The 25,350-nt window shown below is 46.5% G+C and overlaps 1 protein-coding gene across 1 annotated transcript in view; it reads left to right on the forward strand.

Annotated features, from left to right (window-relative positions):
• The first annotated feature begins 531 nt into the window (after positions 1-531).
• The window catches only part of AGRN (agrin), a 239,401-nt gene continuing 214,582 nt past the window's right edge, over positions 532-25,350 (forward strand). Inside the window, 2 exon segments of the mRNA XM_081870652.1 lie at positions 532-864; positions 14,058-14,319. Of these exon segments, the coding sequence (XP_081726778.1) occupies positions 643-864; positions 14,058-14,319 (484 nt within the window). The 5' untranslated portion in view covers positions 532-642.

Consider the following 25,350-nt stretch of genomic DNA (forward strand, 5'->3'; position numbering starts at 1 on the left):
GGTGGCGTTTCTCCCCTTATTACTCCAGCTCTTTCTTTCTTTTTCTTTTCGCTTTTGCAAAGAAGACAGAAGCAGAGCAGCAGGCAGGGAGCCAGCCAGGAGCGAAGCTAGGCTTTCTCCTCTTCTTCTTCTCTCTCTCCCCCCCCTTTCCTTTTCGCAAACCCTCCCCTCCGCTTCCCCCCTCCCCTTTTTCCTTATCAGCAATTCAGATCGCATGCAAATTCCCTCCCACCCCCCTTTTGCCTTTTCTCACACTGGAGAGCGAGCGAGCGAGAGAAGCAGGGGCAGGAAAACCAGGAGAAGCAAATCTCTCTTTCTCTCTGCCTCACCAGAGCTAGAAATCCATCCCTTTCTCCCCTCTTTCTTTTAGCTTTCTCCTCCCCTCACCAGCTTTCCTTTCAACCCCCTTTTGCAATAAAAGTAACCTTCCTTTCCTCCCTCTGCAAAATCACATTTTGGGGGTGCAACTGTGCAGTTTGTAAGGGCTTGATCCTTTCGCCCCCTCTCTCTCCAGCAAAACTGTTTCCCCCCCCTCTCCGCCTCCCTCCTGTTACCTTTTCTCCTCTCTCTCTCTCGTTCTCTTTTTTGCAAGCCTCCTGTACCCACCCACCCATCCCGCGCCCGGATTGCTTTTGTGCCGCGATGGGGTGGGAAAAGCGAGCCCCCGGGTCCCCCTTCGCTGGCGCTCGCCTCCTGCGCCTCCTTTTGCCGCCGCTGCTGCTGGCATCGTGGCTGGGCAGTTGCAATGGAAGTTGTCCCGAGAGGGAACTGGAGAGGAGGGAGGAAGAAGCCAACGTTGTCCTCACAGGGACGGTGGAGGAAATCGTGAACGTGGATCCGGTTCATCAGACCTACTCTTGCAAGGTAATTCGGGGTAGAGGGAGGTGGGCTCACACACTCAATGGGCTGCGCTTCCTGGCTGGGTTGAAACCTTCACTGTTCCCCATGCCAAAGTCTCTGTGTTGTGATCTTCACTCTCTTGCAAAACTTTCTCTGTCTCTGTTTTTGGTGTTTTTTTTTGTTTTTTTAAAGATAATTTGTAACACCCCCCACCCCCCTAACTTGGCGATCTCTTAACTGCAAACCTGCCGATGGGAACAAACTGGGTTGGGGAGGAGTCAGGCTTGGAAAATATTCTTTTTCCCCCACACACCCGCTCCTGTTTCCTAGTTTACAACTTACATCCGAGTAGCCCCACTGGACATCTCTGGAACTTTTTTTTTTTTTTTTTTTTTCTGCTATTTCTGGCTGAAACAGGCCAACTTAGAAACAACTTTCTTTCCGACGCCAGGCCCTGAACTGCCTCTTACATTGATTGCACCCCCCAGCAAGAAATAGTTGAGTTTTCGCGTGGGCGGGCATGGACTGAAATGCTATTTTCCCCCCTGTTCAATAAGTGAATGGACAAATACATCCGCACCTCCCCCCCCCCGAACCCGCCGATTGCCACCCATTTCACAACTGTTGCTAGAACTAAAGGGCGATGTTGCTTTTTAGTTGAATGACTTATCACTTTTGAAAAATTAAAAGTAGAAACTGAACATTTTAAAAACAAAAGGTGTGTCTGAGGTGTGAAGTTCATCTTTTGCTTGTTCACGGTTATGTTTTTGGTACATTCCCGGGGAGTTTTTAAAAGTGCAAAATATATATATATATATATTTGCTCCCAAAGAAAATGCAAGGAAGGTGTTGGAGGAGAACAGTGCTCTTGGTGCCAGTGACAACGCTCACTTTGAGCCAGAATAGGATAGCGGCTTGTTGAACCAGTTATTTAAAAACAGTTTGAAATGGGCTGAAGTTCCAGATACTGTAAATCATTGCTATGTATTATCCTACCCGCCAAAAAAGAAAACCCACTGTAATACTGTAGAACACAGAAAGCTGCCTTAAACTGAGAGTCAGACCACTGGTCTATCTTGCTCAGTATTGTTGACATGGACTGGCAGCAGCTCTCCAGGATTTCAGACGAGGGTTCTCTCCCAGACTTACCTTGGGGATTGAACCCGGGACCTTCCGTAGGCAAAGCAGATGCTCTACCAGTGAGCTGCATCCCATCTCCATATGCATGGATACTTATCTGAGAGCAACCACCACTGGGTACAGCAAGGATTTCTTCTGAGGCCATAGGATTGGCTTTGTTAACTGAGCGAATATCAGTTCAGTGGAGCTCAGGCCTGTAATGATTTCCCACTTTCCCACTTCCTTCTGAGTAGTCCCAGTGGACTCCAAGATAGCTTGCTCCCAAGTGTGTAATTGCGTCTCACAGATATCTAAGACTGACCTTGCTCTGGGTCAGCCTACAATCCCACCTCCATAAGTGTTAGAGGTATGAAGGCATTGGTCCTCCTCTTGCAGTTGTACTTTGCAGCTGGTATTTCTAGATAGGCTGCTTCAGAACATGGAAGTTCTATAGTTTTCACAACTGATAACCATTGACAGAACAGATCTTACCACACCCAACCTTGTCTGTAAGCCTTAGGCTAGTAAAAAACAAATTCTTTCCATTAAACTAGCTTGCAAAGGAGGGCTGGATCTCAGTGACCCTTGTCTAACAACCTCCTTGGTGTTCATGCTGTCCTTGGAGGAAAGGGTTTAGCATCCTCTGTGACTAAGGCAGAAATAGATGGCTGTCAGTGGGGTAGAGTGAGCCATCCCTGTTCTGCTAGCCTGTTCAAATCACCTGTGTGGAATTCCTTGTTGCCCACAGTGACCCCACAAATAGTAATATGTAAGACTGATGTAACCTTCAATATTTTCCCCTGTGATCCTATGTTAAAGTCATCGCTTCATCCTTGCAAAAATGAGTTCTGCAAATTCATTAAGCGCTGGGTGGTGAAGCCTCCTTCTTCCTTCACCCAATGTCTGTGCCCTACCACAAGATAAGAGGTTTGTGGGCTCTGTGGAGTCTTAACCCCCGCAAGATCCGCAAACTTAATTTAAGCTGACACACTTGGACTTCATCCAGTTTGGTCTCGGTGATGTCCAAGGCTGCGTACACCCCATACATTTAAAGCACCCCCTCCCAAAAACTGATATTGGGAACTGTAGTTTAACAATCACAGAGCTATAGTTCCAAGCACCTGTAAACTACAGTTCCCAGGATTCCTTGAGGGGAAATACGCACTTTCGATTTATGGTGCACGCACAACCCAAGTGCATTAGAACTTGGTGTGATGTCAGTTCAATTCTGGACTGTATTCAGCCTTAGGACAGCATGAGACATCTGAACTAAAAGTGCCCCTGAATATTGTGGGTGGAAGGCTACCAACTTGGATGGTTTTAAAAGAGGATGAGACAAATTCATGGAGGAGAAGGCTATCAGTGGTTATTAGCCGCAATGGCTATGTGCTCTGTGTCCACTGTCAGAGGCAGTACGCCTCTCCAGAAAATGTAGGAGAGGAGAGTGTGGTTCCGCTCGGGTCCTGCTTGCAAGCTTCCCATTGTGGCATCTGGTTGCCCACTGTGAGAACAGGATACTGGGCTGGATGAGCCTTTGCCCTGATCCAGCAGGGCTCTTCTGATGTTCTTCTGTTCCGCTTCAAAGGTTGCTTCCTTCCACCTCTATGAACAACTGCAAGTTTAGGAAGCTGCCTTTATATACCATGTCAGACTGTTTGTTCAGTGCAGTCCAACAGTTCCTTCACCTGCTTCCTGACCCTGTTAACCGTAGATGCCGGGGGAATTTAACCTGGGACTGTCTGCATGCAGAGCCACTCAGTTTGGGTCTCTGTTCTGTAAGTCTAACATCAAAGAATGGAGCACTTTATGCGACGTAAAGCAACCTCCCTCCGACCCCAGATAATTTTGGACTCCAGATCCCATCAGCTGTGGCCAGAATGGCCAATGGAGACGTATGATGGGAGCTGTAGTCTAGCATTGTCTGGTAGGTGCCGCATTGGGGAGTGCTGATGTAAGGCATAGCGTCCCTGCAAGCTTGAATCACTCACTAAAAACAGTGCAGTCCTAAGATAAGTATCTGCCAAGTTCATTTGCCTTTAACCAACTGGGTTTCCCAAACCTTTAGGCCCACTGAGATGGGAGGGATGCTTTATCCTTGTACCCAAGGAAGTTGATATATAAGATGCTGCTTGATACAGAGTGAAACCACCGGTCCAAATAGCTCAGTATTGCTACCTTGACTTGCGCTGTCTCTCCAGGGTTTCAAACAGGGGAATATTCCCAGTCCTGCCTGCAGATACTGGGGAATGAACTTGAGACCTTTTGTCCTACAGATCAGATGCTTTACCATGGAGATATGTCCCTTTGTTTAATAGAATTATAGGAAACTGCTTTATACTGAGTCAGACCATTGGTCTGTGTAGCTGAATATTGTCTACACTGACTCGCAGCGGCTGTCCCGGGATTTCAGGCAGGATAATATTCCCAACGCTACCTGGGGATGCTGGGGATTGAAGCTGGCATGAAAAGCAGGCACCCTGCCAATGAGCAATGGTCTCTTCCTGACTTCTTAGGGTGTGTGTAAAGATTAAGAAGTTAATTACCCACCATTGGAGGAGCCCACCCTCTTAGGTTTCTGCATGAGCCACCGCCATCATAATGGAAGGAGGCAAGCTGAGAACACTGACCCACGTGGAGGCACAGCAGACAGCCTCCCATCTGTGAAGAGCAATTACTTGAACTTGATTGATTTAAATCTGTCTGTCTGTCCATATCTCTCTCACGCCCCCCCCCCCAATTTCACAGTGGATTAATTTGGAAAGGTGAGCGCCACCCTCATTTCATGTTGCTTGTTGTACTTTTAAACCAGCTGATAACACACACACACACACACACACACACACACACACACACTCCCCACAATCTTGTCTAGATCTCAAAGTCAGTGGAAATGTAATCTTGAGAATCGCTGCACCAGTATATTTCTGTTTTGATTGATGGCAGGTCTTTTCTTTGTAACCTTCCTTCTTCTAAATCTAAACAAGTTCCTTTTAAAAGAAAAAAGCAAGGACACATGTTTTTCATTGGGCGACTTGAAAAGCTTCAGTACATAATTATGTATTTTTAGATGGAGAGTAGCCTTCTTAAAAAGTGTGGCTAACCCCGGAGCAGGCAGCATCTTTGCAAGACTGCTTTTAAGCAAACCCAATTCCGAGTGTCTGCAGTAGAGCACATTGCCTTTATATTTCCAGGCTGGGAAAGTTTCAAAGCCACCAGCTTGGAAGAGTGTAGTATGTTCCCTCTTCTTCCACTAAACCTGTGTAATTAAAAAAAAGAAAATGAAACAAGAATGACCCAGCATGGTTGCTGACAATTTCTTTTATTTATATTGCAGCGTTGGTAGGCATGGAGCTTTTTTAGAGTAGGATTAACCCAGAGAGCCCTCTGCCCCATGGAGCTCGCAATGCAAATTCTGGCAGGGGAGGAATTTTGATGGGAAGGAAAAGGTCACACCGACTGGGTGAATATGTTTGGATGCCATCATGCTGTAAAATGTTCCTCAAGATTGACCCTGTTGCTGCAGACTCACTGCTTATTACCACTGCAAATAACCCCTGCCGCTACAAGGTATAGCTTGTGTTTGGTCTTGGAACAGAAATCTTGGTTAACTGCAGGAAGATCTTCTGTTTCTAAGTATGCCAGGAGAACTGGGGTCAGCAGGACCTGCACAGACCATACTGATGATGATTCCCCCCCCCCCTTATGGGCCAACACAGCTTCCTTTAAAAATAATAATTAACCACACTATTATTTATAAGGTTACCGTAAATATTGCGAGCAGTGGAGGTTGGCTTCTCACAGAGTGAGTCCATGTGCCTGATTTCCTCCTTGCAACCTGTCCAGGGGGTAGCCTTTGCTGTCATTCTAAGTACCACCCTAGTAGAATTCGGCAGGACATAGTGTGGGGACAAGCCAGGAATTAGCTGGCTTCATCTCTCATTGGGTCTGACTCTGAATATCATTCACTCTGACTTCACCTGCTGTTGACCCTCCCTGGGCTTCTGCCCCGTCACTCCCAGTAGCCACCAGTCAAGGGGTAATTTTGAATGTACCTTTTGTTTAAGAGTTGCTTTCAAGGCAGATTCTGCAGAGATTGGCAACCATTCCCACCATTAAGGCACTGGCATAAAGTAGGGGTGGCTCTGTTCGGGGACAACGACCCCCTGATCAAGCCCCCTCAAGTATTTCTTTCTGGAACTGTCCCCCCCTACCAGAGAACCCCACTGATTTTGGAATGGAAAAAAAAATATGGATGTAGAGCTGGAGTAGGCAGAGGCCAGCTCCCTGTTGGAGATGTCAGTGAACCCCTCCTGGCTCATCAGATCAGTCATTTGTCCCCTTCTCCTTGTGCCCTCCATCTTTCCCAACCTCAGGGTCTTTTCCAGGGAGTCTTCTCTTCTCATGAGGTGGCCAAAGTATTGGAGCCTCAGCTTCAGGATCTGTCCTTCCAGTGAGCACTCAGAGCTGATTTCCTTCAGAATAGATAGGTTTGATCTTCTTGCAGTCCATGGGTCTCTCAAGAGTCTCCTCCAGCACCGTAATTCAAAAGCATCAATTCTTCGGCGATCAGCCTTCTTGATGGTCCAGCTCTCATTTCCATACATCACTAATGGAAGCCGTAGGCTTATGAAATTAGCTCAGTGATGGTGTGTATGCTTTGCACACAAGATCTCTTCAGGTAGCACCACCTGGAGAGTATGGGGATTGACCTTGGGATCTTCGGCATGCAGAAAAGATGCCCTCCTGCTGAGCTGTGCCTCTCCCCACATGTTTGTGTGGAGGAATGAACCTAGCGGATTCCAAATTTGCATGGCAGCTGTTCCTTCAAAGTGTGGAACATGGAGCGGGGGATGGACAGAGGCACACAGCAAGCTGTCTTCTACTGAGTCAGACCAATGGTCCATCTGGCTCAGTATTGTCCAGGCTCAGCAGCTCTCTGCTGTTTCAGACTGCAGTTTGCCCAAATTGTTGTTGGCTACCGATGGCAGTGATTGCCAAGCTACTTCTGCATACCTTAAGGGCATGAGGGAAGGCTTTTCTGGGGTGGGGGTGGGTGGGTTCCTGTTCTATCAAGTCGTTTTCAGAATGGCAGCATGTTGTAGTCCAAGATCCGCTTTTGTAAATGGTGTGGGGGGAGGTCTTGCTGTTCATGAACGGAAACTCAAAATCTCCACTGCGTTTGTATGAGTGGATAAACCACAAGGGAGGGTGAGGAAAACTGGCCAGTTGCAGCCCATCTTCCCAAATGCCCCCTTTTGTCCACACCCCAATAAAGATTGGAAGAGGGAGAACTGGGGTGAAATCCTTTCAGAGCTTTATACCTTTCTCTATCTGGGTAAAGTTATACTTTGGCAAATGTGTATTAGCCAAATACAGATGTGTGTGTGTGTATGTGTTTTAGATGGAAAATTGGAGGGTGAGAGTGAGGCCTAATCCAGCACCTGCAAAACACCTCCCTCCCACAAGCAGGGCATGTCTCTGTTCCAAAAGCTGGGCAGGGGGATGATGACCTGTTTAAAAATGGCTTGGGGAGAAAGGATTTGCTGAAATAACTAATTGAACTAGAATACAAAAAAGGGGGGTGCGAGGAGGTCAGGGAAACAAGTAAATGAAAGTCAGGATATGGAAAGGTTGATTTGTTTTTAATTGTTTTTTGTGTTTTGTATTTTTTTCCTTCTTTTTTCTTTTCTTTTTTTTATTCTTGTAACCTTTTTGAAACTTTAATAAATATCATTTAAAATAAATAAATAAATAAAAATGGCTTGGGGAGGTTGTATTCATATGGGTAAATTAGCGGGCAGGGCATCGATAAGCCCTAGAGCTGCCAGTACCCTGCCTTTACTTACCAGATAAGTGATGTGAGTCATTGTGAATCCCGTGCTGGACTTGGCAGGTATAGTTGTGTCCTCAACCTAACCTGCCTTGCAGGGCTATTCTGAGGATATTGCAGAGGAGAAGCGGTGGGGATGGTGGTGGACCCATCTATGCCATTCTGAGCCCTTTTGGTGTGAGAGAAGATGAAGCCAAAACCAGGATCTCATAGAATCAGCATTATATCTAAGGCGCACTACCACCACCACTGGATCTAGGCCTTTGCTGGTGATTAAACTGGTTTGCCCATTGCAGCTTCATGGGAGGGAAGATTCAGATTGTGCAGGCATTTAATGTATAGCATAGGTGTGTTGATTAAAATAAATAAATACAAATCTTTCATCGGCCAATTTGTACCTAATTTTCCTCTGTCAGTGATTGGAGGTTGCATAACGGATTGCATACAACACCCTGGATTTTAACCTGTTTGAGGTGTTGCAGTGAGAGCCTTTGGCCGGGCTGCTTCATGTCGTGATGTTTCCCCACCTGCCGCCTCCAGTTCTGCTTCTCCCCCAGTTGGGAATGTTTTAATAAGGACTGGGTGGTCTGCTGTCAAAGTGCTCTCTGAAGATGTGCTGTGCATTCCGCTGAAGTTTCTCCGTCTCTGCTGGTTAAATCCTAACCCTCCCAGGATGAAGCCTCCAATATACACAAAAGATGAGTGAGATAGAGCCAATGAAAGAAATTAGAGCTAATGCTGTTTAAACAGTTGCGGATTGCTTCCAGGCATTGCTTTCCCTGCCAACTGATTAAGAATTGAGTGGGGTGGGGGCGGAGAGGAAGGACAGAGGGCAAATGTTGGGATGGAGACTTGCTCATCTTGCTTCCCAGTTGCTGGATGGAGTGACTAAGGGAGGAGAAGAATCGAGGTGTGTGTGTGTCGCCCTTCTGTGCTGTTGACCCAGGTTCGATGTCTGCACTCTGAGTCAGAAGCCAGTGAACGAAATACTTGAGTGTATGAGCTGTGCTCCCCCCCTTTTCCCCTTTGCTCAGACCAGCTCCTGTGTGGAATGTTGTATCTGATCTTTTTGAGTCACACAGGGCTCTTTATCAGCCTGGGGAGTGGGGGGGGGGAGAGGTTTCTGCCTGTGTTAGGTCCACAAATAGTGCTTGCTATTCTAACCCAGGTGCAAAAGGGAGGTTGGCCTATCCAGTTCTGTATCAGATATGCTAGCCTTTCAATCTAACTCATTGAATCTTGACTCCAAAACTGGCAGCAAGACAGGGTCCTCTATTGCAGTGGGCTACCGTAGGGGATGCATGAAAGGAGAATTGGCGGTAGTGGGAGCAGTGGGGGAACTGCTTCCGCCACCCCCCCTCATATGTGTCACCTGAAAAAATTGCATCCCTCTGACACATGTTGCGGACAGCTCTATTCCTTTCCTTCCTGTCCTGCTTTCCTGTTTCCCCCACCCCTGAGTATTTGGAATGTGTGGTGAATGTTCCGTGATGTCACAGCAGTCCCATGGGAGTGGGTTTGAGGGGTGGGGATGTGTAGGCCAAAGATAATGGGACTTAACCCCTCTCTCCCCTCCGTGTGTCTGTGTGTCTGTGTGTGTGTGGAGGGGAATGACTGTCTAATTAACCCCACACACATTTTTAATAGGAATTCTCCATCCTCAGCTAATTGATTGGATGTACCCATTAATGCTCCCAGCTGTAATTTAAACGCAAGATATTTCGTAAAAGCATTTTTGTCTTCCACGGCCCCTGCTCTTGCTGTCTTTATAAATCTCTCTAAAGCGCACTTTTGTCGCTGGAAGGGTCTTAACTGCCACTGTTATCTCCCAGGCTTGATCTCCTTATGTCTCTTCCTTCACAGTCCCCCCCCCTTTTTAAATAAATTCTTCACGTGCCTGGTGACTCACTGTGCAAGGAGTCTTAATTGCCCTTGATGAGTTCAGTGTCTCTGCATATACTGTATGACCTTCCCATCCCATCCATTCATCCCCCTCATGAGAAACAGAGGGTTGAAAATGCTGCTTGCAGAGTTTGACCCAGCTCTCTCTCACTCTCTGCAGATGCTGGAACACAGGTTTTTTGCCTTATACTGAGTCAAACCCTTGATCCATGTAGCTCAGTATTGTCTGCACTGACTGGCAGTGACCTTCCATGGTTTCGGGTAGGGTTCTCTCCTGGAGATGTTGGGGGTTGAGTTAGGGACCTTCTGCATGCAAAGCCGCTGCTGTACTGTGGAGCCACATCCCTTTGCTTACAATACAGAAACATAGGATGCTACTGAGGCGCAGACCATTTGTCTACCCAGCTCAGCATCTTCTGCAGTGATTTGCAGTGCCTCTCCAGGATTTGAGGCAGGGGATATTCTCCCTGCCTTACCTGGGGACCGGCCTCCTCTTTTTAAGGCATATGCTCTACCACTGAGCCACAGTGTACTCATACAAAATAAATAAATTGACTTCTCTTTATCAGAGGTGGGCTGATGGGGATCTACTGGTCAATTTATAACTCATTTGCGGTAGATCAGCAACAATTCTGCCTTGCAATTGATTAACAGTACCAACTAAAAAAGAGAGAGGGGCCCTCCCATCTAAATTACTCTGCTCAGATAAATTATGCTTGGGGTGGGAATGACCAGGAGTTAGTGGGGAGGGCCATAGCTCAAAGGTTAGAGCATCTGCTTTGCATGCAGAAAGGTCCCAGGTTCAATCCCCAGCATTTCTATGTTGGTTTGGGAAAAAGACTCCTGAGACCCTGGAGTGCTGCTGCCAGTCAGTGTAGACAGTACTGGGCTTCCCTAGTTCCCCTACCTATGTGCACAGCGTACCCAAGCATCTCTTTGCACTCAAGCTGGGATGTGAGGCCAGTCTTTGCCTTTGCTGCTGAGCTGCAAATCCCTTTTTCTTGTGCCTTTGCAAATAAAATGGGTGGGGTTCATCCTGTGGTTTTCTTTTTTTCCTTTTCTCTTCCCTTGCCTCGACTTGAATCTGGGGTAAAGTGTACCTGCAGGGCGCACCTTGGCAAGCAGCTGGTGCGAAGGGCCTTTCATGCCTCCTTTGGCATGGTTTTGGAACTGGCTCCGTTCCCGGCGGGGAAGAGATGCATTCCATAACTCTCTGCGGCTTCAGGTGGCCCCTCTTAACCTGAGCTTCGGCATGTTTATTACCGCGTTCTCTGTGCCCTGTCAGAGGCAGCGAGCTCGCCCCAGGTTTTTCGCAGGCAGGGAGAAACGGGCACCTTTGCTGGTGTTAAAATCATGGAAACAAAACCCCCAAGCTGATTACAGTGAGAAGTGGGGGAGAAGGGGGACGGACAAGCTATGGTCTGTGATTGTTCCTCTCCACTGAAGTGGGTCTGGCAGTTCGCCAGTCTGTGGAAAATGTTCGCGCCAGGAAAACAAGGCCTGCAGTTGGGATTTTTGACACTGAAAAGGGGGTGAGATTTGCTTTTAGGTGACGGAAGCTTGGCACTTTTCCTGTGATTTAAAGTGTACTGCTTTCCCTTGTTTGTTTGTGTTTTGTTAAAATCGAGTGCAAGAGGAAGGAGAGTTTTGTTACATCCTCCCTGCAGCTGTAACTTGACCAAGGGTTTGTATCAGATTTGGGGGCCAAATGCAGACACCCCCCAGGCCTCTCCACCTGGCTCACAGGGCTCTCCCCATGCCATGCGCCCCACAGCTTGCTTCACACATTCCTCAAGTGTTGTTGTTTTTTGCCCAACTGGAATGTGCCCTTGAACCATGACCATGCCTCTTGGATGGAGGGTAGACAGCGGTGTGTGAAACTAGCCTACCATAAGAACAAAAAATTTACATTTGTCGCTCCACCCACTTTCACTTCTGGACCCGCCCACCACCAGCATGTGGCCTCCAAAAGGTCTCTGTGAGGGGAATGTGGCCCACAGGATGAAAAAGGGTCCTCAGCTCAGCTTTAGAGTTTCCTATTTTTGTTATGAGTGCCTGTTTTTTCCTCTCATGGAAGTAGTTCCCATATGACCGGCATCGATGGTTTGTACTGCTGATATGGCAAACGTCGATGGTTTGTCTTTGCTGTTTCAGAATCGTAGAGGTTCTCTCTCTCTCTCTCTCTCTCTGTGAGTACTGCAATAGGCAATCACAAGTGGCCTCCTTGCAACATCCATGCCCATAATGACGTATGCTTGAGATGTGCCCAGACAGGAAATAAAAAGGCCTGCGGATTCGGTTATGGCATCAGATCAAGGCCTCCTGTGCTCCAGCTTGCCTCTCCACCCGTGCCAACGGTTCTCTTTCCTCAGTAGCAGAGATGTAAAGCCACCCCAAGGAATATGGGGCTGGGACTTTGGAGGGATTGGTGTACAGTGGTACCTCGGGTTACATACGCTTCAGGTTACAGACTCCGGTAACCCAGAAATATTACCTTGGGTTAAGAACTTAGCTTCAGGATGAGAACCGAAATCGTGTAGCGGCGGCGCAGCAGCAGCGGGAGGCCCCATTAGCTAAAGTGGTGCTTCAGGTTAAGAACAATTTCAGGTTAAGAACAGACCTCCAGAATGAATTACCATATTTTTTGCACCATAACACTCACTTTTTTCCTCCTAGAAAGTAAGGGGAAATGTCTGTGCGTGTTATGGAGCGAATGCCTACGGATGGCGGGGGGATCTGCTGCAGTCGTGAGCAGAGGATCCATGGTTCCCCATCCTTCCCTCCTCCGTGGCTCGCTTTGAAACAGCAAAGCGGGAGAAGAGCCACTGAGTGGGGAGGAGAGAGGGACAGAGAGCCTGCTTGCTTTAAAGGAGCAAAGCGGGAGAGGAGAGGAGCCGCTTACATGAGTGTAAGCGGCTCCTGTCCGGTTGGCTCCTTTAAAGCAAGCAGGCTCTCTGTCCCTCTCTCCTCCCCACTCAGCTGGCTAAATAGCAGCAAAGCTTTTCAGCGAGCCGGGGAGGAGGGAGAGAAGCAGAGCCTGCTTGCTTCTCCTCTTATACCCCTCTTCTGCTTTATTAACAGCATCCTTCTCCACCCACCCCATGCGTGTTCCTTGTCCCTTGAGTGCTTTTCCTTCCCTCCCCACTTAAAACGTGGTTACAAAGCACGGATCCACATGGATCCTAAGGATTTTTGCACTGGGTCACCCCAAATTCACTGTCAGATCACATGTCTGTGGCCATAGCATGAACCACAAAAATCATACATCCACTGTTTCGTTTAGAATATTTTTTTTCTTGTTTTCCTCCTCTAAAAACTATGTGCGTGTTATGGTCGGGTGTGTGTTATAGAGCGAAAAATACGGTAAGTTCTTAACCCGAGGTACCACTGTATATGGAATTTGCTGCACGTGGACCCGGCCCAGTTTTCAATAGGGGTGGTCACTGTTGAAATATTACGGTGTTGTCCAAGGATGTGGGGTCATGGGAAGCTGCCTTCTACAGAGTCAGGCCATTGGTTCCATCTAGGTCAGTATTACCTGCACTGGCTGGCAGTGGCTGTCCAGGGTTTCATGTAGGGGATAGTCCCAGCCATACTTGGGGATTGCACTTGCCATCTTCTGCATGCAAAGCAGAGCTACAACCCTTCAAGGATATAACACTTAACAAACGTTTGTCATCACAGAAGTATTTACTGTGTTTTTCAAGTGCATGCACTTGACAAAGTGATGTAAGGGGGCAGACATGTTTGTTTCTCTAAGGAGCTTTCCATCTTTTAAGTCTCAACTGTTGGGGATGGATAAATAGGAGCAAGCATTCACTTACGTTTAGGTAGCCTTTGCTTCACTAGAAAGGCATCCCCCCCCCCCCCGAGTGGCCACTTGGATTCTCCTCCTCCTATTCCTGATGTTTGGTGGCACACTGGTTCTGAATGTGAGGTCTCCCATAGCCCTGATTCTGAACCTATTTCAGCCCAGAGGCTACATTTCCTTGTAGACAACATTCTGGGGGCCACATACCAGCAGTGGGCAGGGCCAAAATTGTGCAGGTCAATTAATGCAAATTTCATCATTGCACAATAGCCCAGTTTTTCCTCACACACAAACCACCACACACTGTCCCTTTGTCCAGGCAAGCAAAAGGCAGTTCAAGGGCACATTTCAGCCAGGCAAAAACACCTGAGGAGGGTGCAAAGCCCCAGGGATGGGACGTGAGGTGGGGGAAGAGTCCCGAGGTCCTGACAGAGAAGCCTGGAGCCGCGCCCTGCACCATGCCCGAGGTTCTCCCCCCATCTCAACCACCACATCTAGCAGGCATTGGTGGGCTTTTGTAATAATAAATGTCCTGCTTTCTTCTTCATTCTCCAGGTGAGGGTCTGGCGGTATCTGAAGGGCAAAGAGGTTGTGACTCACGAGATCCTCCTGGAAGGTGGAAACAAAGTCATGATTGGGGGATTTGGGGACCCCTTGATCTGCGACAACCAGGTGTCTACAGGGGACACCCGGATTTTCTTCGTCAACCCTGCCCCGCACTATATGTGGCCTGCTCACAAGAACGAACTGATGCTCAACTCAAGCCTCATGCGGATTACATTGCGCAATTTGGAAGAGGTGGAGCACTGTGTGGAAGGTAGGTCTATTGTTGTTTTTGCTGTTCAGACTTTGCCTAAAGTGTGCAGATTTCAACCTGCCTGTCCTGCACGGCTAGATTTTGTGTATGCTGAAAGGTTTTGGTCTGTTTGCGCAAATGCCCTCTGCAGTCTTGCATACCTTGAGCAAATAACTTGTTATTTCTGCACCACTTTTGCTGCTTTGTATTGTTTTTTTCTGTTTCCTTTAGTCTGGGGTGGGTGGAGGAGTGCTGTGCTGGACATTGAAGATCCCTCCCAACCACTAGAAGTCGCATTCAGCCAACTCTCCAACTTCTGGGATCTCACCAGAGGTCTCTCACATTCTTTAAAGTGCGATTTCACAACCACAAAGGACTAGGAACTTGATGGGTGCTCTTTAAAAAACCAACACAGGCAGGCAGCTGAATATTCTGCACATGGTACCACATTTTGTGCTGCTGTGTTATATGACCCGATTACTGTGTCCCATGAGGCTGTGGTGTTATGAATGGTGAAACGTTTGGCTCGGCTGGATTTTGCTTTCTGGACCCTAAATCTTTTGATGGAATGGGAAGCAGTTCTGAAAGCGGCATCTGTAAATGGTTTTGCATCTCGCTGGGCATTAGCTGGAATCTTGACTTGGGAAGCAGGGCACAAGGTGAAACCAAATATGTTCCAAATTGGAGCATAGGCTTTAGATGAAGCCTCCATGTTCAGAGGCAGTTTACCTCTCGCTAGCACTTGCTTTGGAGGACAGGGTTTAAAAGAAGCTGTTGATATTTCCTTTGTATACTTTTTCTTTCTTTCAGCCTCTGGTCAGCCTCTGTTGGAAACAGGTTGCTGGACTAGATGAACCTTGTCTTCCAATTTAATTTGGGAGCCTCGTTGTAGAAGGAAGCACACTTTTGCTCCCCTCTAGTTGACTGCCCCGATGTTTCATCTGATGATGAAAATAATATTGCTGATATCCTAATGCTGTGTTATACTAACCTATGGTGCCGGCCGCATTTGGAATACCGTGTACTGTTCTGGTCGCCTCAGCTCAAAAAGGATATTGCAGAGTTGGAAGAGGAACTGAAAGGATCAAGGGGCTAGAGCAACTCTCCTATTAAGGAAGGTTGCAATTCTGGGGACTTTTTAGGTTGGAAAAAATGCGAGTAAGAGGAGATATGATAGAAGTATATAGAATTATGCATGGCATGGAACAGGAGGCAGGGATGGCCACTAACCTTAGATGGCTTAAGAGGATCAGACACATTCTTAGAGGAGAGGGCTATTGATGGCTACTAGCTATACTTTGCCTCCACAACTGGAGGTGCTTCTGCTTATGAAAACCCATTGTTGGAAACTACAGGAGGAGGGAGGGCTCTTGTGTTCAAGTCCTGCTTGCGCGTTTCCCACAGGCATCTGTGAGAATGGGATGCTGGACTTGATGGGCCCTTGGCCTGATCCAGTAGACTCTTCTTATGCTTTTATGATGTTCTTACTGGTAGGAGGTGGCCCCCAGTATGATCCATGATTAATCCAATGTCGCTTAGGAACATGTGGGCTTGCATTTCTGAAATGTACCTGACTTCATGCTTCTGCCCAAAGGCTGTATTGATTTTTCTGTGTGAGTTTCTTTTTTTCTTTTTTTCTTTTTGCAAAGAAATCCACTTCTCGTGCAGAGCCCACAAATTCAGCCCAAGGAGCAGGTGAGCAAATAAGACAGAAGGCTGCTGGAATCCTGGTTGAGCCAGCAAATAAACATTCCAGTCAGTCTTTGCCTCTACTCCTCTCTTTCTGGGGCCTCTGAAACAAACAAGAAAGAAGGGGGGAAGCCTCCTAAAGACTTGGGGCTGAAATGAGCTTCGTGCCATTATTATTAGTATTACTAGAACATTTTTATCCCTCTCTTCAGCTGAGAAAATTTCCCAGGGTAGCTTACATACAATTTGTACCTTTTTAATTTAAAAGTAAATAAATTTCTACAACAATAATAAACTGCAGTGGTTAAAAAAAAAAGCTATACAATTAAATGTAAGACAGCCCCTGTCTTCAGGTTTACAATCCAAGAGATATGACACAAGAGGAGGAGGAGGGAAGAGAAAAAGCCAGGCCAGGCACCCAAAAGGCTTAGGGGCCAAATCTGATTTTTCAAGGGCTTTCATTATGCTTCTAAGGTATTAGAAGTCTGGGAAACTTTGGCATATACATTTGATTCTTGAACTGGTGACTCTTTGGTTCAGAGCTGAGATTTCTAATGTTCTGTATCGGCTTCCCTCTTCTTTTCCTTCACTCATTTGAAAGGTCCTTCCCCCTCACCCGACCTGACTAATCCCTCTCCGATTTCCCATCAGGATGAGTGTCTCTTTATTTTCTTCCGATTGTTGGCTGCAAAGAAAGTTGAGTATTTTTTGTGTACGGCCCAAGTGTGGCTGACTCTCAAGTTGAGGTTTCTGTGGAAGGAAACGGAGATAAGAAAGAGGCGGGGGGGGGGGAGAGACAGACTGCCCTGTGATGGCAAAATGTCGACATTCCTATATACTGGGCAATCTTGGTTCATTCCTGGGGATTTGACTCAGCTGCAATTGTTGCTCTCTTAGTCATGTGGACCTTGAACCAAGCCGCAGAGCTTTGTGTCGCTTGGGGTCAGGCACCTATCAAGCTGGTGGTGCCTCATGTTCTGTCACACCCGTGGGATACAGCAATGTGAGTGGCAGATTCAGAAATGTGGGGTCTCTTCATGATGGCTACAGCCATACTCCTTTCTGTGATTGTTCAAGATTGGCTCCATTCAGCAGAAAGGGTGAGAAGACTACTTCTCAGTGGCTATAGGGCTCCCCTTTCATGCTGATGGGATGGCTCTAGCGCCCTGGAGAACACGCTGTAGAAATATAATCATCATCAATACATGCATCTTAATTTAATCGTATAAATCTTTACAAGTTATCCAGATAGGAATTTACATGAAGCTGACATTTCTAAGAATTGTGTTCAAGTGTAGCCAGGGCAGTGAGGTCCTCACATCGTTGCATAATAGATGGTGGGTGTTCCTGCTTCCAGGCTCCAAGTGCAAAGCTTTCAAAATCCACTTCTGTTGTCCTGCCGTTAATCCCCACGCTGCAGGAATATAATTTAGAAGCCCATGGACATCTGTAGAAATCAGTAGTTTTGCCAGTACAAATTTGACACTGAAAACAACTTCAGGCCAAAAGAATCTATCAGTGGATATGCCCACATAATTTCCAAACATTGCACCTCTAGAATCTATCTGTACAAGACGGTGCAATCCAATTTTCTAAATCAGTTCTGATCTTCCTTCCTAATCTCTTCTGCATCACAGTGAACCATGGTTTAGCATGATGTGCTCAATCCCATCCTGGCCTCAAGCTTGTATGCTCCCCTCTCCCTTTCCAACGTGTCATTGAAGAAAAATTCGGAAGCTTTCACTTCTGTTGTTGGTTAACTGTGGCTTGTTGTGCTATCAGAACCTGACAGACTGTGGTTAATCTTTAACTATGGTTTGTCTGAAACGAGCCAACTTTAAACTGTGGACCTAGACATTACATTTCAGCTGAAAACTAGGAGACATTTCTTGATGAATGAAAGCAGTTTCCTAGAAGGATGAGTAGGAGGGTGACTCTCCTAGGGGGTCTTTAAGCTGAGGCTGGACAGCAGTGTGCTGGGGAAACACTGCCTCTGGATTTATCTAGAGGTCAGACTAGATTGCCTGCAGGGGTCCCTTCCAACTCTGATTATACCCCAGGTCAATCACGATTCCTGCCCTGCCTCATGATCAGAAACAAGCTTCCAGATATCAGTACTTGTAGGGGAGAGGAGGAGGAAGTGGTGGGAATAATTTAAACGAGGGCATACAGAATACCAGTCTGTGGTAGGTCCTGCTGAAACCTTGGTTTTATTTTTACAGATCGCTCAATGTTACTGGGTTAACATCTGTCTCTACATGTAACATCGTCTTATTTGAACATCTTGAACACCTGAAGAAGGACTCTGTATAGGGCACTTAACCTGATCAAAGAAATATTACTTGTTTGATTTTTGCGAATTTTAATCAGCGACTTGATTAAATCTGCATAAATCTTGCATATCAATAAAAGTACAGTTATGGAGCAAAGAGCCTCTATTTGTCTTTAGACGATGCATGCCTGTGCTGAGAAGAGGCATTCATTCTTTTCTGTGCACGAGGATGGGCGAGTGCCTCTTCTAAATGCTATCTGCAGCATTCGTAGGTACGTAACAATTTCTTTACCCTTCCCAGAGTGGTGTACATAAAATAAATTGAAGCAAGAATGCCCACTGGCTTACAATCTAAAAAACACGACCCAAGAGGGAGACGAGATGTGGAGGGAAGAGGGGAAAAGCCCAGATTCAGAAACAGTTGTTATAATGACCAACTGGCATAGAAACAGTTCCTGTTGGAGCTGGTCTTTTAGCATCACTGATGGAATGAACCCTGCAAATGGGATTGGTAAGTTTTGGTGTTCTGGTCATGTGTGGTTCATATATTGGGGGGAAACACGGCCCCTGTTCTGATTGCTGCTCTTCTGTTTCGTGTCTTGATGTCTTGAGCCGAGCTTTGCCTGTATACTTGCCTGGACCTTCATATTTTCATAGGAGACCATCTTTCAGTTTTCCCTACCTAAAAGACAAGACGTATGTGGTTACATAAGGAAGAAGGCATTTTTGGAGGCGGCACCCCAAATATGGAATGCTCTCCCCAGCAATATTTGCCTACATTAAAGTCCTGATAGAGCCAAGTGAAGATCTTTTAATTTTCCTAAGCCTTCTAGATTTTAGCCCTTGGAGCATATTATTTTTGCTGGGTTCTGAATATGACTAAAATGCTTGTGTTCGTCTTTTGGCAAAATAGCGATCTGATAAAAATAAAATAAAATAACGCCTGCCTTCCATGCTGGCCATTTTTGCGAGGAGAAGAACCTTTGACCCAAGAACGTCTGTGTTCTTGATTACTTCATCATACCCAGCCTTCAAGGAGGATAAAACATGGGGCCATTTTGTGCTCCCAACAACCCTGCGAGGTTGGCCAGGTTGAGAGTTCATAACTAACATAGAGCACCATGGCCAGTTGGGGTCTTGGCACCCTATCCATCCTATCATGCTGGCTCTTTTTAAAATTTACTTTATTTATTTCACAGAATTTATAGGACACTCGATTGTAAAAAACAACAAGAAGCAAACCTCTTAAGTGCTTTACAAAAAGAATAAAGCAATGAAGTTATCCATAAAATATATTTTTATAAACAACTTATTTAAAACATTCAACCGATGATAAACTAAAAGCCAGATTAAAATACATTTCAGCATTCTCTCTGTGTGTGGATAAACTTGCCTAAATGAAAATGTTTTCAGCAAGGCTGAAAAGAGTTCAGTGAAGGCGCCTGCCTGATGTCAATAGGCAACGAGTTCCAAAGTGTGGGTGCTGCCAGACTTAAAATTTCCTACAGGTATTATGCGGCACCTGCAAACCAGCTGCGCAGATTAAAGTGCTTGAGTGGGCACAAGCTGTTAAGGGCTCTATGGACTGACAAGAACACCTTGAGCTTTTAGAACAGCCTTCCCCAGTTGCACTGGTTGTGGCTGATGGGAATTGTAGTTGAAAACATCAGGAGGGCACCAGGTTGGAGAGGCCTGCCTTGCAACTTGTCTGCATGATGAGTTTGTGTGTATGTTTCCACTTTTATTTATTTGCTCTCTTCCTGCCTGTTCTTTATTACTTTCCATCCTCCTTTTCTTCCTTCTCTCCCCTTGCACAGGCTCCCTCTTAATACTGAGAGGCTTTGTTCTTGTAAAGCGGCCCGTGCAAAATTCCCTTTTCAGAGTCCTTAAAAGAGCTTGTAAGAGTCTCCTGGAGGGTGGCTCTGAGCAAGGAAATCGCTGGCATGGAGGCCAGCGGTTGGTGAATCCGGGGTCCCGTTCTTTCCCATGCTCCTGCCCCTGAGCGCGGCATCTCTCTCCGTGGAAAGCCTCCTGCTTTTCTCTCTCTTAATCCTTCCTTGGCCTTTTTTGTGGTGGTGTTCCTTCCCCCCCCCAACCGATCCTTTTGGAGGCCTTGTTTCCTTAAAATGTGGGGTTCTGTTGTTCTTTTTGGCGTGGACGGGCTTCCACTGCATCTTCGAAAGAGGCTGAGAAAGTTCCTTAAACAGCTGTGAAAAATGGTAGCTTAGCTATGAGGAACTCCTGCTGCTCAGATTATTATGGGTGGAGGTTTCTGGGGTGGGGAGGGGGCTTAGCTGTGGAGGCTTCAGGGGGCTACTGGATGCCTGCCTGCTGCATGATATACCGGTATATTAGAATATTGGCCCTCCTCAAAAAAACCTCCCACAATTAGCATCTGTCTAAATTAAACTAGAAAGATTTATTTTTCAATTCGGAAAGTTGTGTGTTTGTTTTCTTTCAGAATAATAGGCAGGTGTATTCTCTGCAACTGAAATAACCATCTACAGTGGTGCCCTGCAAGACGAATGCCTCGCAAGACGGAAAACCCGCTAGACGAAAGGGTTTTCCGTTTTTGAGGCGCTTCGCAAGACGAATTTCCCTATGGACTTGCTTCGCAAGACAAAAACGTCTTGCGAGTCTTGCAATTTTTTTCGCTCCCCCCCCTTTTCCTAAGCCGATAATTGCCACTTTGCCGCTAAGCCGCTAATAGCGCTAAGCCGCTAATAGGGTTGCTTCGCAAGACGAAAAAACCGCTAGACGAAGAGACTCGTGGAACGGATTCTTTTCGTCTTGCGAGGCACCACTGTATGGCCCTCCAGACCTCTCTATCTGGCCCTTGGAATGCTCTCCTCACCACACCCATCACCGACCCTGCCTTACACCTTCCTTGAGTGGTTTTGCCTATCAGGACTATGCCCTTGATCTCTGATCATGTACCGTATTTTTAGCTTTATAAGACGCACCAGACCACAAGACGCACCTAGTTTTTGGAGGAGGAAAACAAGAAAAAAAAAATCTGAATCTCAGATGCCAGAACAGCAAGAGGGATCGCTATGCAGTGAAAGCATCAATCCCTCTTGCTGTTCTGACTTCTGAGATAGCTGCGCAGCTTGCATTCGCTCCATAAGACGCACACATATTTCCCCTTACTTTTTAGTAGGGAAAAAGTGAGTCTTATAGAGCAAAAAAATACAGTATGTAGAAAATAGCCTAGTGTACAAAGGTAAAATTTGCATTTATTCTCCCCACCTACTTGGGCCTTTGGCCACACCCACCACAAGTCTGCAGCCCCTGAAAGGTTGCTGAGGAGGAGATACAGCCCTCAGGCTGAAAGTTCTCCACCTCTCTGTGAGACCAATACCAAAACAAAGCAGGAATCAGTATATAGCACTGAATGGGTGGGGCTAGTACCTTCTCTCTCTGATCTACTTGGTTTTACCTGCAGGGATTGGTTTATGTTATTTCACGTGACTGCATGAATCTGACACCCCTACAGTCTGCAAAGTGGTGTCATAGAATAGAATCAAAGAATTGTAGAGTTGGAAGGGACCACGAGGGCCATCTAGTGCAGGAATCTTTTGCCCAACATGGCAAACCCACAACCCTGAGATTAAGAATCTCATGCTCTATCTACTGAGCCATCTGTTTGCTGTCGTCCACCTAAGACTTCACCACTTTGTTCCACAGCCTGCCTTATTAATGGGCCCATTGGCCACTATGACCAAAGACTGTGGCAGCACGATGTGAACCACAGCTGGATGTGGAGTGGGGTTGCGTTTTAATCTTGCGTAGGAGGAAATTTGTCTGCTTCTTGCTGTTGCCTCCTACCCATGGCACATGGAATTTTCTTCTCCTTCCCCTGTGTGGGATCAGTAAAGACAACTTCTCTGGTTAATGACCCAGATGTCTTTTTTTATTTTTTAAACTCCTCTGTTTCCGTCTCTTCTTCTCCCACCCCTCCCACCCCCCGAGCCCCCACTCCCACCCGTTCTTGCTCTGGTAGCCTGATGCAATTTTGTCAGGCTATTTGGCTTGTGGCCCATGAGCTACTTCTGTTTTGAGAAGAAACATGTAATGTTAACAATTGGCTTGGCCGGTGCCTTGGGGTCACTATTGAAGATCTTGGCAACATCCGGCCCTCCTTTTCAGAATCACAACTCTCTTTTTTGTGGGGGGCGGGGGCTATACGAGGACTTTGAGCTTAATGCAGTCTTCCCCAACCTAGTGCCCTCCAGATGTTTTTGACTGCAACTCTCAACAGCCACAGCACCTCCCACCATCTGAGATGCTAGAGGGGTAAAGTCTGGGACCCTCCGACGCAAATGCACGCAAGGTGACCATATCCGAAAACCAAGGGGAACACCAACCTCCAACTTTCCAGTGCAAATTTTAGCATGTGGAGTAAAAGAGAGAAACCCCGGTCTCATTCGAGCCCTAAACTACACTTCTCTGGTAAATTCTATTTTGATATGTTTAACCTGGAATCTTTTGAGTTTTCGTTTAATTATTATTCCTGCTTACTTCCCAGATCGCCTTACCCCACTTGACCGCTATGATCTGCAGAACTGACATTGTTACAAGTGTCACATAATACAAATTCAGGACTTGTAAGAAACCGATGTTAATGTGGTAGAACCTACACTTTGGAACTCTCTACCTACTGACACCACATTTTGTTTAGGCAAGCCTATAGCAATGTGTACAACGCTGGCATGTGTTTTAATCTCTTTTTTAGCTTCCTACTGATTTCCATTATCTTTTGAGTGTTTTAAAATACCTTTTATTGATCATTTCAGTGCTTGCATTTTTTTTATTTTTTATTGCAAACTGCTCGGAGGTTTTATTGCAATTGAGCGGCATATAAATTTTGCTAAATACCAAGACATTCGGCCGAAGATTGTCTTCCTCTTCCAACTTCAGCCTGTGTCCTCTTTACTTCGCACCGCTGTCCTGAAGTCCCTGGGGAAACCAGGCACCTCCACAGAGCTTGCCTGGGCTTGCCATTTTCCCTCACAGCCTTGCCCTGAAGTGTGAGTTCGACTTTGGCGTGTTTACCTTTGTTATATGTTCCTTATGCATCTGTGTTTAAAAACCCACATTCCTTGAACATGACTCCCAGGGACACCAAGGAACAAATTTGAGGGGAGGACCCTTCTCCAAGCAAAAGGGTCTCGGAGAATCCATTTTGATCTCTTTTCAGCTGGCACATCACACTTCCTCTCCTCCCTCATCAAAATTGCCTCTCTTTTTAATTTTTCTATATATTTGCCTCTTCAGCTATACAGTGAGCCACTCTCTTTGATTAGCAGGGAAATACGATTCGAGACACTTCAATTATTTATGCCCAATTTGGTTAATTCCCTGAGTGGGCTCTTTTGACGCCAAACTACAAAGTCAGTTAATATTCCCCCCCCCCAAAGAAAAAAAACCTGAAAGAGCATGTGGAAGGTAGTCTTTCTTCCCTCCCCCTCTTCTATAAATCTTCCCTTTTCTCCCTTTCCCCCTTCTCCGAAACTCAGTTTTACCCCCTGTTGACTTTAAAATATAGCAAAGTTTGAACATGAGCTCAACAGGGACCTCATCGCTATTTTCCAGTCTACATAACACAAGTTTTGCATAAGATTTTTTTTCCACAGTGATATTCATCAAGCTGATGGGGCGATAATTGTAGGCTTGGCTTTCTTTCTTTTTTCCCTCCTTGTAAATGGAGATGATGATGAATCCCAGCCTTTGGGGGTTGGGGGGGGGGGAGGAACACCCAGTGGAATGAAGGGGATTAAAACATACACACACCTAGACAGAAAAATATAGACACCTGCTAATCAAGGTGTATTCTTTGGAAAGGTCAGTTGAAATGGCATTTTCTGGTAGTGCCTTATTATCTCTGAGGGAAAGTGAGATACATTCTTAATGTCACAATGTGATGCAAATGACTATGGTTCAAGCATATTAAAGTTTCTCATTAGGATTTAGATTAGCATTTGGGTTAAGTTATGGAAGGCTCAACCTTGACAGTTTCAGAACCCTGGGCAAGTTGTTGCTACAGACAAGGCTGCCATTTTGATTGTTAAGACCCTCTTGGGCACTGTCTCCTCCAGGCCACCAGTAAGAACGCTACCTTCGGCAAGGTGGTGGCCTCACTTGCTCTCAGATTGTACCCTGAGACCAAGATGCTCTGTAGAGTTTCAATAGGTAGTCGACACCGCTGGGTTTTTGGCATCTGTCTGTCTCAAGACACAATGAAGTGTGCTTCCTGGGGTGAAGTCAAACCACTGTGTTAGCAGCACCAAAATGACCTGTCCCTGGGGTGCAACCCTGGGCAGTATGTATGGAGGCCCTGGGCTGCCCAGACGACAAGACCCACCCTCCACCCTGGCAGTCCAAAGGAAGACAGAGCAATATATTTGGCACCAGCTTGGCTGCAGGAGTTCCTTGAAGGAGGCATTCAAGGTGCCATCCAACCATCTTAGGGACACCACTCTGGATTTGTGTAGGGTTCCCTCCTTAGCCTTTTCTTCTGAAGATATCCCACAAGGCAGCTGAGGCTTAGGATGAGTTTTCCTTTTCCCCGTTGACCCTTTCCTTCCCAGGTTGACGAGCCCCAGCTGCCCCCCAGTACAGCACAGGCAGAAACTGCCTTCTTGACCATTGGACCCACTATTGGTCTTATCTGCTCAAGCCAGTCTTCGCATGCAGGGGAAGTCCATAATTCACCAAGGGTTGGAGACCCGTTGGCTATAATCACCTGTCTCTTAGTCACTGTGGACAAAGGGCCTTGTAGTCCAACATCATTCGGGGACCCAAAATTGGAGAATAGGACTGAGAGACAGGTTTATCAGCTCGGTAAGAACTAGGTTCTCTATAGGTGTGGGTTTTGGAACCTCAGGTCCAAATACAACCCTCCAGGTCCCTCTGTTTGGCCTTCAGGACTCTCCCCAGGTCACACCTAAATGCTGAATAAGGGTTTTAGGGTGGGGTGGGGGAGGAGATTTGAGTCAGATCTGGGGATGCCTGGTTTACTTTAAACCAGGATGGCCCAACTTTTCATACCAAGAGGGCCGCAAGAGTACTTCGACATGGAACTCGAGGGC

The sequence above is a fragment of the Podarcis erhardii genome, assembly GCF_964252035.2.
Source record: "Podarcis erhardii genome assembly, chromosome: 7".
Classification (NCBI taxonomy): Eukaryota; Metazoa; Chordata; class Lepidosauria; order Squamata; family Lacertidae; genus Podarcis; species Podarcis erhardii.